At 33.8% G+C, this 14,012-nt stretch overlaps 1 protein-coding gene across 3 annotated transcripts in view; it reads right to left on the minus strand.

Moving 5' to 3' along the window:
- Positions 1–150: 150 nt before the first annotated feature.
- The window catches only part of LOC139777974 (uncharacterized), a 51,816-nt gene continuing 37,954 nt past the window's right edge, over positions 151–14,012 (minus strand). For all 3 annotated transcript variants that reach the window (XM_071715702.1, XM_071715701.1, XM_071715703.1), the window contains 3 exons: positions 7,346–7,644; positions 6,343–6,561; positions 151–5,916 (listed from right to left, as the gene is read on the minus strand). In XM_071715702.1, the coding sequence (XP_071571803.1) occupies positions 5,878–5,916; positions 6,343–6,561; positions 7,346–7,644 (557 nt within the window). In that variant the 3' untranslated portion in view covers positions 151–5,877. The remainder of the gene's footprint in view (positions 5,917–6,342; positions 6,562–7,345; positions 7,645–14,012) is intronic.

Consider the following 14,012-nt stretch of genomic DNA (forward strand, 5'->3'; position numbering starts at 1 on the left):
ATAATGCAAGAGTTATTGGTCTATTAGTGTAGAATTTATTTCAATTTTGTGAATCATTTAGTTGGATGTTCAAAAAATTCTTAGAAAATAGAGTACTAAAAATTACTTTGTAAAATTCCATGCTCGGTGTTAAATTGAAGATTGCCAGAAAAAAGGAAATGTAAAATTTTATTTCTTGAGAGACATATATTTATAAATAAAATATAATCCAGAGTACACGTACGTATGAGAACGTTCATTATAATATGTAGCATACATATACAGAGTCTGTCAGCATTACGCTTTTTCTTCATATTGATTAGAGATTAAATTAAATTTAAATGAAAGCTTCAATAACGTGATATTACTGATAATTTCTAAATTACCATATGAGCAGAAAATTTGGGCTATGCAAATTTTATCATTTTTAAAATTTCGGTGGATCTTACTACAGTAAAATTTCAAATCATTAATTAACAAGAGTATTTTGATAATTAAGATGTAAAAATCATAACAATTTTTGTTAAAATTGACTCAATTTTTATAATGTTATGAATTGGTAGACAGAAGTTGACAGAAAATGCGCAATATATCTATATATTTAAATTAGGTGGTATTGTCTATACGTGTAATAGTTGCTTTAACTAGTTCCTTTAATTTCTTTAAATGTAATTTTTACATGTATACACTTCGATTTACAACAATTCTAGTCATCAATTTATATAACGTATTTTTAATAGCGAGAGCCAGCTTATGTAGCAATAAGCATTTAATGATTTTACATCATTGCTTTGGTATTTTGTATGCTGTAAAATTAAGAAAATTCAATAACGAAACAACCACAGAGTCTTTGAGGATATAGATCTATAGTAATCTATACTTTAACAGAACTAAACTATTGCTTAATCTACAAAGTAAATTTAATGCCTTCGTTATATGACGCGTTCACGCGTAAGCATTGTCATCAATAGATATAATATAATACATTTCTTTACTTAATACACATTTTGTGTATCAACGCAGTTATACTTATTTTTTAAATTAAATCTTTTGTGCATACATAAATGTCGCAATAATTTATCTAGAAAGATGCGCACACAAATAATTATGTATACATTATATCAAAATATGTAGAAAGAATAATTATAGTAGATCTCGATACATTTTTATTTATTTCAAAATATCTCACGCGTATATTATAAATAAAATACTGCCCTATTACAAAGAAGCGGGGCGCAAATTAAATCTTAAAGTTAAAATTAGCAGTATATGCTCGATAGATATGTTGAAGTGTTGGAACAAGCAAGTGTACATTTACCGTAAATATGTTATTCGGTTTCTTTGTTGATTTTTTTTTCTTTCCTTTGCCTTAATTCTAAGAACTTTTAATATTAAATATATTTTACCGTTAATTATTGTCTGTCATTTTAGCTTGAAATTTTCTATAATTATTAATAGACATAATTTATACCATAATAATATTAAGGTTTTCTATGTCAAGTACGGTGATAAAGGTATAGTCTCATTAATTTATCGAGTAGATGCACGAGAATCATGTGCATGCTAACGATATATATCTATATGTGTGTGTGTGTATATATATGTACATATATACAGGGTAAAGCATTTAAATTGAGACACTTGGATATCTTGAAAAGAAAGTATTTAAGAAAAAATGTTTTAGGCGAAAATTGTATTGTCTAAAGGGGGAAATAATGGTAAAATCAATTTTCTTAAATGCTTTTTTTTTCAAGATATTCAAGTGTCTCAATTTAAATGCCTCACCCTGTATATATAAACACATATACATATACATACATATGTATAGGAGTAGTATATATAAGAGTGACACTTATATATCTTAAATAATATGCAAGTCTTTCATTTCAATTACAGAATGCAACGTACTTAAGATTATCTTTTTCTCTCCTGTTTTAAAATATCACCTATGATTAATTTATTGTCATTATATATTTGGCAATTTTTACTATCTAATAATAAAATATAGGTAAGCACACTGTGTGAGGTTTCAAGAGTTCAGAGAGGAAAGTATTCGAGCCGCTGCACATGCTCTTTTATATATCACTTTAATGCTGTTCCTTTTATAATGAATGAGTAGATTATTAATATCCATGTTATTAGAGAAGTTACATGTGGTAGCGGTATAGATAAATGCGATTGGTAACATTGTATAATAGGTTTTTCTCTTCCTCGTAGAAGGGAGATAATGGGTTGACAATTACTTCAAATCGATCCATTAATATTTGTATAAATACGCTTAATATCTTTACTCTTTAATAAAGTTTGCAGCTTGCTCGAATCTTGATCTCGAGATTGTTCGACCAGTCTCTAGTTTGTAATATTAGGTACTGGGTCTCAATTAAGAACCTCAGCCTTAACGACAGTATTTTAAAACAATCTATGATATATTGTAAGTAACAGCCTTTCTTGAAGAGCCTTTCTTATGTGAAGTCTATCTCACGACGAACAAGGTGTCGCGCGAAGAGTCAGTTCGAGAGCTCACGTGTTTGTCAATTGGATAATTTGTAATTTCTTCAATAATCGTGACATTCGTACGACAGTTGAAAAATGAAAAATGAATTAAATTGTTTTAATTACAATAAAATCTTAATCTATATAATGATTTACGGAATATAAAGAAACAAGAATTAAATGTTTGACTTTCAGTTCTAAAGATTTCATTCAAAAGCAATGATTTGCGAAAATTGACGTGCTTTCGGTTTAACTGTGTCAATTGTAACCGGCGAGAATAAATATGAAATATCCTATCAAAGGTATACAACTGTAATAGATCTTTATTTTGCGGAAATAAAAGATAAAAACGCCGAAATGAAAAAGGATATTTTTGCAAGAATATTATATCTTTAGCTACAAATCGGTAGCTTTTGTTACTATATGTTTTAACAATCGTATCAAATTAAGTTTTTATAAGAAATCAAATATTTATTTTAACAACGTCAATTGAATTTTATTTTTTAGAAGTTTTTATATATATATATAATCTCTTGCCTTAACTTGTCACTCGCTTTGCTACTCGAATTAATAACATCATTAATTAATTTCTGCTAAGACGTAATGAAATATAAATTATCTGCACATCTATTACAGCCGTGACAACGGATATAGCCATAAATATTCGCACGTAACGTCTTAATATGATAAACAATAAAAACGCTAATATCTTGTGTTGATTAGTGTTTATTAAAATTCATCAAAAATTTTAAGAGAAACTGGGGATCAAAGGGTGTATCATGTGATATGTTTGTGCATTTGTGTTCGTGTGTGTAGGTAATAATATATATATGTGCACATAGATATGTAGTATTCAAATATACAAGTATAAAGTTTTCCCGGTCAGAGCGCGGGCCGTCAGTTAAATATCAAATTATATATATAATAGTTATATCTTATATCCAGCTTTTTTTCGCATTTATGTCTTTTGTATGAACTACAAAAGCTGAAAGTGATTATTACTCAGCATGAGAGCTACGGAGTAAGCCACACAAATAGTCGTCCTACGCAGTTTCAATTTTTTTTTTATAGGATTACAAGAAACTTTTACATTTATTGTCATTAAGATGATCATTCTTTAACCCTTAATTGTTTGTTCAACATTCGTTATTACGGTGCTGCATTTCTTGCCTAGGAGGTGGCAAAATTGCAAATTTATTAAATATTTTAAATTTTATAGGTAAAATATTGAAAGACGTACAATTTATATTGTTCTCATTACGTTGCCCTTCTATTCTTACATGCATTATGCATGCGAACATTATTTAAACATTTAAGGGTCAAGATGTAACGTTGCTTGCACGTACAACTAGCATCAATTATACCCGCAAAAAGCCTTTGTCTTAATCTCGTTTTATAAGACATCAGAAATAATCTTTTTCCTCGTTTTTTTTCTTTTTTCTTTTACCACAATTTATATAGTCGTGTATCCGTATTAAGAACACAGAAGTATTGTACGCACAAACCTTTTCTTAAGAATAATTATTGTCTTTTGTTTCCAATATACATCGGCACAATATAATACTCATCTTGATGGATTATCGAAGAATATACTAGAGCTTCTTACATTAAGTTAATGTACAATGTCAAAATTTGTTACATATAAGTCTTACTAGTTTATTGTCCAAGTACCGTTTTTTTAAAAATATATTTAGAAAGAAGCGGGAATGCGATCATTTTATTTGGCACAGCTGCAAACATTTACATGCAAACATCCCCGAGAATATTTCGCCGTATTTAAATCGAGTATCGAACCATGCAACGAATATCTCTCTTTCAGTACAATACAACGATCGAACTAATAAAAATAAAACGCATATTTTACAAAATTAAACTAGAATAATCGTAGAATAATAAATAATATGATTTTACATTATATTTATGTAAATTATTTGAATAATAAATATTTAACGTAGAAACAATATTAACAAATCAAAGTATACAACAACTTATTATATAATTAAACTGATCTTAGACGGAACGATTGCTATCACGTGCGCCACAGTTTTTCACTTAACAACATCAAATGTCCGATGTTCTCCAAGTGACGTTTTCTTTCCTGAATAGTATTAAAATTCTGCACGTGGAAGCTGTATAAATAATTCAGTCAATGCAAGTGCGCGTTGAATCGCATTTGCGTTTTCGAGTTTTTTCGCAATGTACTCGACGGGCGATTTTCTGGCGTCTACGGCATACTTTTGAAATCCGATTTAATATTTCAAACAAACTGCGCCTCACTTAACAAAAGATATAAAAAGATTATTATTTTTTTTGCAAAAAAGACAACTCCGGCGAATGGTTCACTTTTCTGTGAAATTAAACTTATTGAGGTATTTTATTTGAAATAACTGAACAAATTTCTATCATTTTCGACCTATACAAGCCGGATTTCAAGAGAGAGAGAGGAGGGAGGGAGAGAGAGAGAGAGAGAGAGAGAGAGAGAGAGAGAGAGAGAGAGAGAGAGAGAGAGAGAGAGAGAGAGAGAGAGAGAGAGAGAGAGAGAGAGAGAGAGAGAGAGAGAGAGAGAGAGAGAGAGAGAGAGAGAGAGAGAGAGAGAGAGAGAGAGAGAGAGAGAGAGAGAGAGAGAGAGAAAGATTGAAATTTTAGGTTTTATACTGCAAGAAAAATTCGTAGCTTTTAAATTTAGGAAATCTACTGTAATATTCATCTTTTTTCTTCCCTGATGTTTGATACCTTACAAATTTCAAACGAGAAACTTAAAATCGACTAAAATATGCCGTTTCATGTCAAATTACTCGCTTTGATGCCGTTGCAAAACATCGAACTGCACAAATATATGAAAGAAACGCATGCACATCGTCAATGATATTGACCTGATATGTAAATAAAATTTATTTCATGCATTTAATATTTAATTTCATATTTAATGCTATTTGCGTTAGAGATATGCATGCGATATTCAGATGTATTCAGGAAATATAACTTTTTGAAGCTTTCAACTCAATAGAGATTACATTCAATCCGTTTCTGATACACATTTCCTTTCCTAGAATTCATTTAGGATTAAAACTCTCGATGCGGAAGAGGACCGCCCTTTTCGCAGCTGGATGTCGAAAGAATTTCTCGACATTGGCCGATATTGGATTGAAATTTCTGATTTGCACTTACGTATCGTTGATACAAAGATTTAAAGGTTCGCGCGGAGATACAGGTGCTACAGGTTCTTCAAAATCCGCGCGATCTTCGAGATGAGTGTCGTCGCTTATTTTCTTGCAGTCGCAGCTTCGGTGATGACAGCTGCAACCGGCTGCAGCTGCGTCGTCGGTTGCAGAGCAGTCACAAACACTAGTATGCACGCGGCAGTTTTCGGATTTGCATCGTTTCCTCGCAACAATTCGCAGCATACTAAGGTAACATGTATTCTCGCGAAAGAGGTCCGCTCCTCTGCGAAAAAGAAAATGTACACGATCTCAGGTTGTGAAGGCGATAAACTTGTAAAATAATGCGATATAACAACGTTTTAATTTAAGAATCCATACAGCATGTATGTCCAAAATCGGGACATAAGATGTCTTAAAGACATCTTTAAGACATCATTAAGACGTCTTATGTTCCGATTTTGGACATGGTGGGGACTTAAGAAACATAGAAGTCGTAAATGCGAAACCAAATATTACGCGCGATCTACAGGATTTAAGTAAGAGGAAGAGAGAATTTGGAAAGAAGTGATTACACACACAATAAAACTTAATTGAATCTAGATTAGAGATTACTGCAACGTCGGATTTGGGAAAAGTTAGAAGAAGGAGTGGTGGAGAAACTCTGAGAAAGTTTCTTATATAAATTTTACGTAGAGGTAAAAGAACTTACCGACCAAGCTTGACCAATGTTAGGCGCGTTGTTATAACGCCCGCGCTGATTGTAATCGTAATTGACTTTTGGTGTCATTTCTAGGAGTGTGGATTGGAGCGATGGGTTGGAGAATTGCTTTCGCGATTGTTGTTTCAGATGTTGCTCTTCGTTTATTTGATCTTTACTCTCTCTGAAAGCGGCGGCTTTCGCTATCATCTCTTCGGCTAAATGTTGCTCCTGAAGCACATATATCATTTAACCGATATTTGCATATATATATATATATAGTGTATTAAGAATAAATATAAGAATGAATTGGTCAGAAACAAATATTTTTTTGATAACACGACCTGATAATATAATGCAACTCATATAAGAAGATATATAATGTTATCGAATCTTCTCTTTATGGATATAGTGATATCGTTTCTACGAAAAATCTTTCGAGATAATTAACATACCAGCCATTTTACAAAGTATACTCTTTAAAAGTTGAAGAGTGAAATATCACTCAAAACGAATAAAATGCAAGTGTAACGAAAAGTGAAAATTGAGCCTGTGTACTTCGAGTGATTCGCCACTCTAAGAAAGAGTAAAATTGCGCTCTATAAGTTGGAGTGAAATCGCACTCCATTTGAGTAAAAGGGCACTCTTTTAGTGTGCAGTAGATCAGTGTCTATAGGAGTGAATTATGTCACTCTACAATTTTGAGTGAAAAATTTCACTCTTTTAGTTTTTCAGTCGATCTTTAGTGAATCGTGATTTACTATAGCTTTAGAGACTTTTAGAGTGAGATCGTGTCACTCCGGTAGAGTAGCCGCTCTAAAAATTTGAGTGAAAAATTTACTCCTACCTCATGAGTGCCCGTATTTACTCAAATTAGAGTGACAACCCTTTCTTCTGGAGTGACTATCGTAATCACTCTATGAGATTTAGAGAGCAGCAAATTAAACACAAATTTTTACGATGATAAGTGTCCAAGAAGCATTAAAAGAAAACTCAATTATAAGGTGACACTGACCTGTAATTCACGTGCTCTCTCGGCCTGGAGGAGATTCTTGAGCGTTTCGAAACTACCGGCTTGAGGAACTTGCGGCGAGATACCGCCGACGCGGAAGCTAGTGCGACGATTGTTCGGCGTGTACGGGCCTGTGTTCACGGTCCCGAAATGTCGCGAGAGGTTCTCGATGATCTTCATACGCGCAGGCGACATCCGCATCGCGTTTCGCAATCTGTTTCCTGCCGGGGCCTTGTGCACCATCCTTCCGTAAATCGGTGCACCTCCGGCGGCCCGGCTACGCGGTCGTCCGGCGTGTCTCCCTGCGAATTATCATTATACATATAATTCTTCACTTTCTGCCTATCGGCCCTCTTTGCATCAGTGCTCTTTTCTGCAAATGCCATTTTGCGCGACGCAAAAAACTGTCCCCCTCATTGCGTGAAAATCAATAACGCCGCGAGAGCGAAGAATCCATAGCGAAGAAAGCCATAAACTGTTCGACAGATACATGCAAGAAGCATTTTTAATTTTATTTAATTAAGCTTTGTTATGATGCGAGTCTTGCCGAGTAGAAAAGATTTCTAAGGAAACGTATTCTTTTATACCGAAATATTTATCTATTATCTGGGATCTCATGAATATTAATTGAAAATTATCTGAGGCAGATGGAATTGTTTTGCTCTTTTGTTTGATGGTTTTCAGAAAGAGACAGGGATCTTGTTAAATCACCGGTTAATTAATGTTTGCAGAATTGGTTCCTACAGGAAAGAAAGTTGACGTTTCTCAAAACAAATCAGTTGAAAACTATTTTAAATTAACGGCACACGTTTTCGGAACAACAGTCGTACGCGACATAACATACGATTAAAATCGTGATTAAAATCATCGTGAACTACGTGCGTTTGCCGCGTGGGTGGAAATGAGTGATGTCAGGTCAAGAAGCCCGTGTATTGCGGGCTTCGACGGATGAAAGGGGTTTTGAAAAGGACGCTGACGTTTCGCGTGGGCGAAAAGGTGTCACGAATTTCGTAGCTGGTGGCATCGGGGCGTACATCTCTTGCGTGTAAATTAGATGTTAATCGAGCTTGAGCTCTGTTTTCGCGTTTGTGTAAACGCAGTGAGTTAATTACCTGCTAAACTATAATTCACGGTACGGTGATTGTAAAATATATATGATTGAACAACCGTCGATATTTAAATACGATGCCTCTCGAGCTTAAATATACTCAACTAGATAGTAAAAATAAATATATAATGTGACTATTAATACTTGACGAGAGATTCCGGAGCAATCGTGAAAAGTAAGCATTGTGCTTAAAGTTTACAAATTAGAGAATGATTATGAATATGAGTTTACCGCGTTACTGGCGCCATAGAGTGTGCATAAATGCCAAGATAAATAACGAAATAATTTAATTTTAGCAGCTTTTAATTATAGTTTAATTGATTCTCTCTTTCTGTCTCTGTCTTTCTTTCTCTTTCTCTCTCTTTTTAGATTATAGTAAATTGTCCATATCTCACATGATGAATTATTTTAATTAACGCATAGTAATTAATTTAATTAATAACATACTCGAATTTTTCAGTGAAAAGATTAAATTTGATTTTTTAAAACTTCAATATTGCGAAATATATTGTTTTTTTTAAATCCGCTCAGTAAATCGATAACTATAACTCTAATAAATAAAAAAAGATATTGATACTGATTTCAGATCACTTTTGAGGCCACACAGAAAAAAATTAGTCTTTAATTAAGACGAATATATTCAAATCAACATCATAATCATTGTTTCATATATAAGCGAGAATATATAATTTTCTTGAAAGAGTTTTATATTCTTGTATTTCAAGAACATTATAATTTAATTTAAATATTATAATTGTCACATAAAGAGTACAATATGATTATTTTGATGATAAGTATTTCTTCTTTTTCTTCATTGTAACATAATAAAATTGAATCAACGTTATTTGTGTAGAGAATATTGAATTTTAAAATAAGAGTAAACTGTCTTTATGATATGATTGTTGTTGGTTTAAAAGTACTGTTATTCTCTATCCAATATTTTTTGCTTTCCATTAATAAAAATTATTTTTGAATAATAAGAATATATTTTTCTTTATTGAATTATATATAGGATAACTCCGGTATATACGCCGCAGCTAAGGGAAACTTAATTTATCGAGTAGGGGAGACCGGGGCAATTCGTGACAATACGAAAAATTTCCCGCGCGGATAACTTCTATGCATTTGCTGGTAGAAACCTGTATTACAGACCATAGATGGGTCTAATGGTCCTCTATATTAGAACAAAATTCGGTGTGCGTATCTACTATGTTTCGTTGTCAGTGGCGGAAAAAGTGTTTACCTCGTGTAAAAGTAAATTTTTGAATCCACGGATATTTTGTATTCAATACGAAGCAATTGCTTCCAGATTTGAAACGGTAAGTTTTACTTGTTCACCTGGCATTTACACACACATGTGTAACGCAGGTTGCATGCATTTATTTCTTGTCTGGGTTTTTCGGACCACGAAAGATAAAAAGTGACGCTGGGGCATTTCGTGACATGACCGCCTGGGGTAATTCGTGACACATTGCGTGAACAATCTTGGGAAAATGATGACGATATATGACATCCCTTCGATCGTCACCGATTCTTTGCCTTTAGCCACAACAAGTACAAACATCAGAGCCGGATTCAAAGCAGCAGGAATCTTTCCTTTCAATCCTGACGTTTTTGGTGAAATCGATTTTTCATCCGGTCAAGTCACTGATCGAGCATGGAATGGAGATGACCAACCACAGCCAGGTACCTCAACTGAAAATGATGTGTCAAGGGCCTCAAACACAAATGAAAGCGACGATGACATCCCCCTCGCTCAGGTCCTTCAATCCCTTCGATCGTTTCCAAAAGCGGGCGAAAGGAAAGTCACGACAAGAGGACGAAAACGAAAGAGAAGTGCAATTTTGACTGACGCTAATAAACTCGATGCACTTGTTGACGAAAATGACGAAAGAGTACAAAATAAAAAAAAGAATATAAGGATCAAGCCCCCCAAGAAACAGCCAGCTTGCAGAGGACGTGGACGCCCGAGAAAGGTCGTTACTCGCAGTTCGGAAGACGACGAAAGCGAAGCCTAACAATTTTTTGCCCTTCCTATTCCATTTAATGTACAATTTGATTAATAAAAACCTTTTTTGAGTGAGTAAGTGTACGTTTTGATATAAATCATGAAAATAGGACGAATTCGGACATTGAAACTCGTTGAAAGAAGAATTGTCACGAATTGCCCCGTGTCTTGTCACGATTTACCCCGGTATTGGGGCAATTCGTGACACGAGACAGAGTGAGGCATTTCGTGTTCTACTTTAAAAGTAATGTGATGAAAAGACACAAATAAATATTTTTTGAAAACTAGAAGGTTGCACGATAAAAAAACCGACTAAAACGTATTTTTATCTCAAATACTTATCTTAGAAAAAATTCAAAACCAAAAAATGTCACGATTTGCCCTGGTCTCCCCTACTATTTACTATGTTTAAGACAAATGAATTATACCAATAAAAACTATACTGTCTACTACTATAAAAAAAATAGAAATATAAAATATTTATTGTATTTAATTCTTTGTATTTAATAAAAACAACTATTAGAAACTGTTGCATTTTTGCCATATATCCCAGAGGGGTGGGATATATGACATTCATGGGTGAAATATACGCCTTATAAAAAATTACAAATAATGTTTATAAATAAGGCAATAAAATGTCATAATAAGTTATAAAATGTGTGTAAAAAGTTTATTAAGATGTAAGAATGATAAACAAATTATAAAACTGAAAAATTTTAAAAAGAAAATAGAAGAGCGATAGATGCATTCAAGATTATTGTTATACGATCCAAAAAAAAGAAGGAAAAAGAACACATAGGAGATTTCGAGTTTTACAAAGTGTCTGTACTATGGCATAAATCTCGCATGCTAAAAATGCCGTATAACTTAAGCAGGAGGGATATACAAGACATCAAGCTAAACAAAAAGTACAAGAGCTATGCACTTGTAGTTTGCTGTATTCCATCATTTATTATCTCTCTGCACTTATGTATCATGAAATAATTATTAAACCTTTTACACTCTTTACAGTAATTATTTTACGTAGTCGTAATATATGATCGCGCTACTTATTACGGTGAGAAATCGATTCAACTCACGGACGGTTTCGTTAATATTAACAGTAAAGAACTGAAATTACAATACAATGCTAATATGGCATAAAAGCACATAACAGTATGATTGCGAGCAAGTATCTTTATTCCGTCTATTTTTTCTGACTTCTGCAGCGTAAATCCCCGCGCGGCGTCAATACCGGAGTTACCCTAATACTTTGATGCAAGTAATTTATCTTTGTTTAATGCTGTATAATCTCACACGGAGAGGATTTTTTGTTATATTTTACCCTTAAATTCACTACAAACTTGGGACAACTTGGCAACACCAAGGAATTTTTAAAATATACAAAAGACATTTTACAAACAACGTGATAAAAATTACCAAGCAAATTGGTAAATTTTGAAAAATTATTGAAATTTCCTAGATATATTTTAGTAAAATTAATCAAACATATTTTATATTTTAATCAATAAGTATGAAATTAAACGACCGTGTAAGATATACAATCAAACAAGGGAAAACGCCGTAATCGGTCAGGACTGGATCTTGCTTGTCCGAATAATCTATATTAATTTTAGAGTGACTTTTTACGTACAATTCTTTAGCCCTTGGCAGACCACGCGCCGTTACTTCCGGACATAACGCAGTCTCAACCAAAGCCAGAACGATACAGTCACACAATTAAATTGATATCAATTTAATCATATTAAAACATACACAAGAATTTCGAATTAAACGATATAATATATCTATATATTATATATATATATATATACATATACATATAGGATAGGATACTGAGAATATAAATGTTGCGAAAAAATAACACCCCAGCCAGGATTCGAACCTGGACCTTCCTCATTCCATGACGGGCGTCTCACCAATTCGACCACTGAGGCATGTGGTGATATTTTTCGCAACATTTTTCTTTATATTCTCAGTATCCTATCCTATATGTATATGTATATATATATAGATATATCATATCGTTTAATTCAAAATTCTTGTGTATGTTTTAATATGATTAAATTAATATCAATTTAATCGTGTGACTGTATCGTTCTGGCTTTGGTTGAGACTGCGTTATGTCCGGAAGTAACGGCGCGTGGTCTGCCAAGGGCTAAAGAATTGTACGTAAAAAGTCACTCTAAAATTAATATAGATTATTCGGACAAGCAAGATCCAGTCCTGACCGATTATGGCGTTTTCCCTTGTTTGATTGTATATCTTACACGGTCGTTTAATTTCATACTTATTGTTTATATACGTCGCCGAAAAAGACGTTCTTCCTTATAACTAATGTTGCGAAAAAATATCACCACATGCCTCAGTGGTCGAATTGGTGAGACGCCCGTCACGGAATGAGGGAGGTCCAGGTTCGAATCCTGGCTGGGGTGTTATTTTTTCGCAACATTTTCCTTTATATTCTCAGTATCCTATCCTATATGTATATGTATATATATATATATAATATATAGATATATCATATCGTTTAATTCGAAATTCTTGTGTATGTTTTAATATGATTAAATTGATATCAATTTAATCGTGTGACTGTATCGTTCTGGCTTTGGTTGAGACTGCGTTATGTCCGGAAGTAACGGCGCGTGGTCTGCCAAGGGCTAAAGAATTGTACGTAAAAAGTCACTCTAAAATTAATATAGATTATTCGGACAAGCAAGATCCAGTCCTGACCGATTACGGCGTTTTCCCTTGTTTGATTATATTTTAATGTAATAGATATTAATGTAGGAGATTTAGGGCCGTAGGGCCAGTATTGATGGGAGATCAGAGAAATTAGCGTAGTAATGGAGCAGTCGTGGGGTAGCAGCCTAAGTGCTAGGCGTGTGAACGAAGAATCCCGAGTTCGAGTCCCGGTCGGCTCCGTTAATTTTTCCCGTCGCTTACAGTTCAGAAGTGGGATTGTGCTTGCGTTATCTCGTTGGAGGGGAACTTGCCCGATACACCGGATACCTGTGGGTGGTGTGATTGGGAAATTGTGGAGTATAACTCCAGGTTATTCTTGCAGGCTTCAGTAGTCGGAGGGCATGGCACATTCGGGGCGAATGTGATGTCAGGGCTGGCCGAACTGTAGGAGATTTAGGGCCGTAGAGCCAGTATTGATGGGAGATCGGAGAAATTAGCGTAGTAGTGGAGCAGTCGTGGGGTATAATAGCAGCCTAAGTGCTAGGCGTGTGAACGAAGGATCCCGAGTTCGAGTCCTGGTCGGCTCCGTTAATTTTTCCCGTCGCTTACATTAATATTTTTTATTATGGTAGATATTAATCAGAATAGCTCGCATAAAATTCTTGGTGGTACATGTTGTCCCACAACTACCGTGATTTCAGGGTAAATTTTAAGAGAAAATTCTCTCCGTGCATTTTAAGATTTACATGTCAAAAATAAAGATATTCTTTAAATAAAAATATTCTTTCTTTTCTGTAAAGTATAGTTATTATAGCATTCAAGCAAGATTCTTTCGCAGAACAGAATTGAAATGGACACAGTGATGTTAA

Source organism: Temnothorax nylanderi, unplaced genomic scaffold (assembly GCF_030848795.1).
Source record: "Temnothorax nylanderi isolate EJ_2023f unplaced genomic scaffold, tnyl_v1.0 TNYL_tig0170_pilon, whole genome shotgun sequence".
NCBI classification, from domain to species: Eukaryota; Metazoa; Arthropoda; class Insecta; order Hymenoptera; family Formicidae; genus Temnothorax; species Temnothorax nylanderi.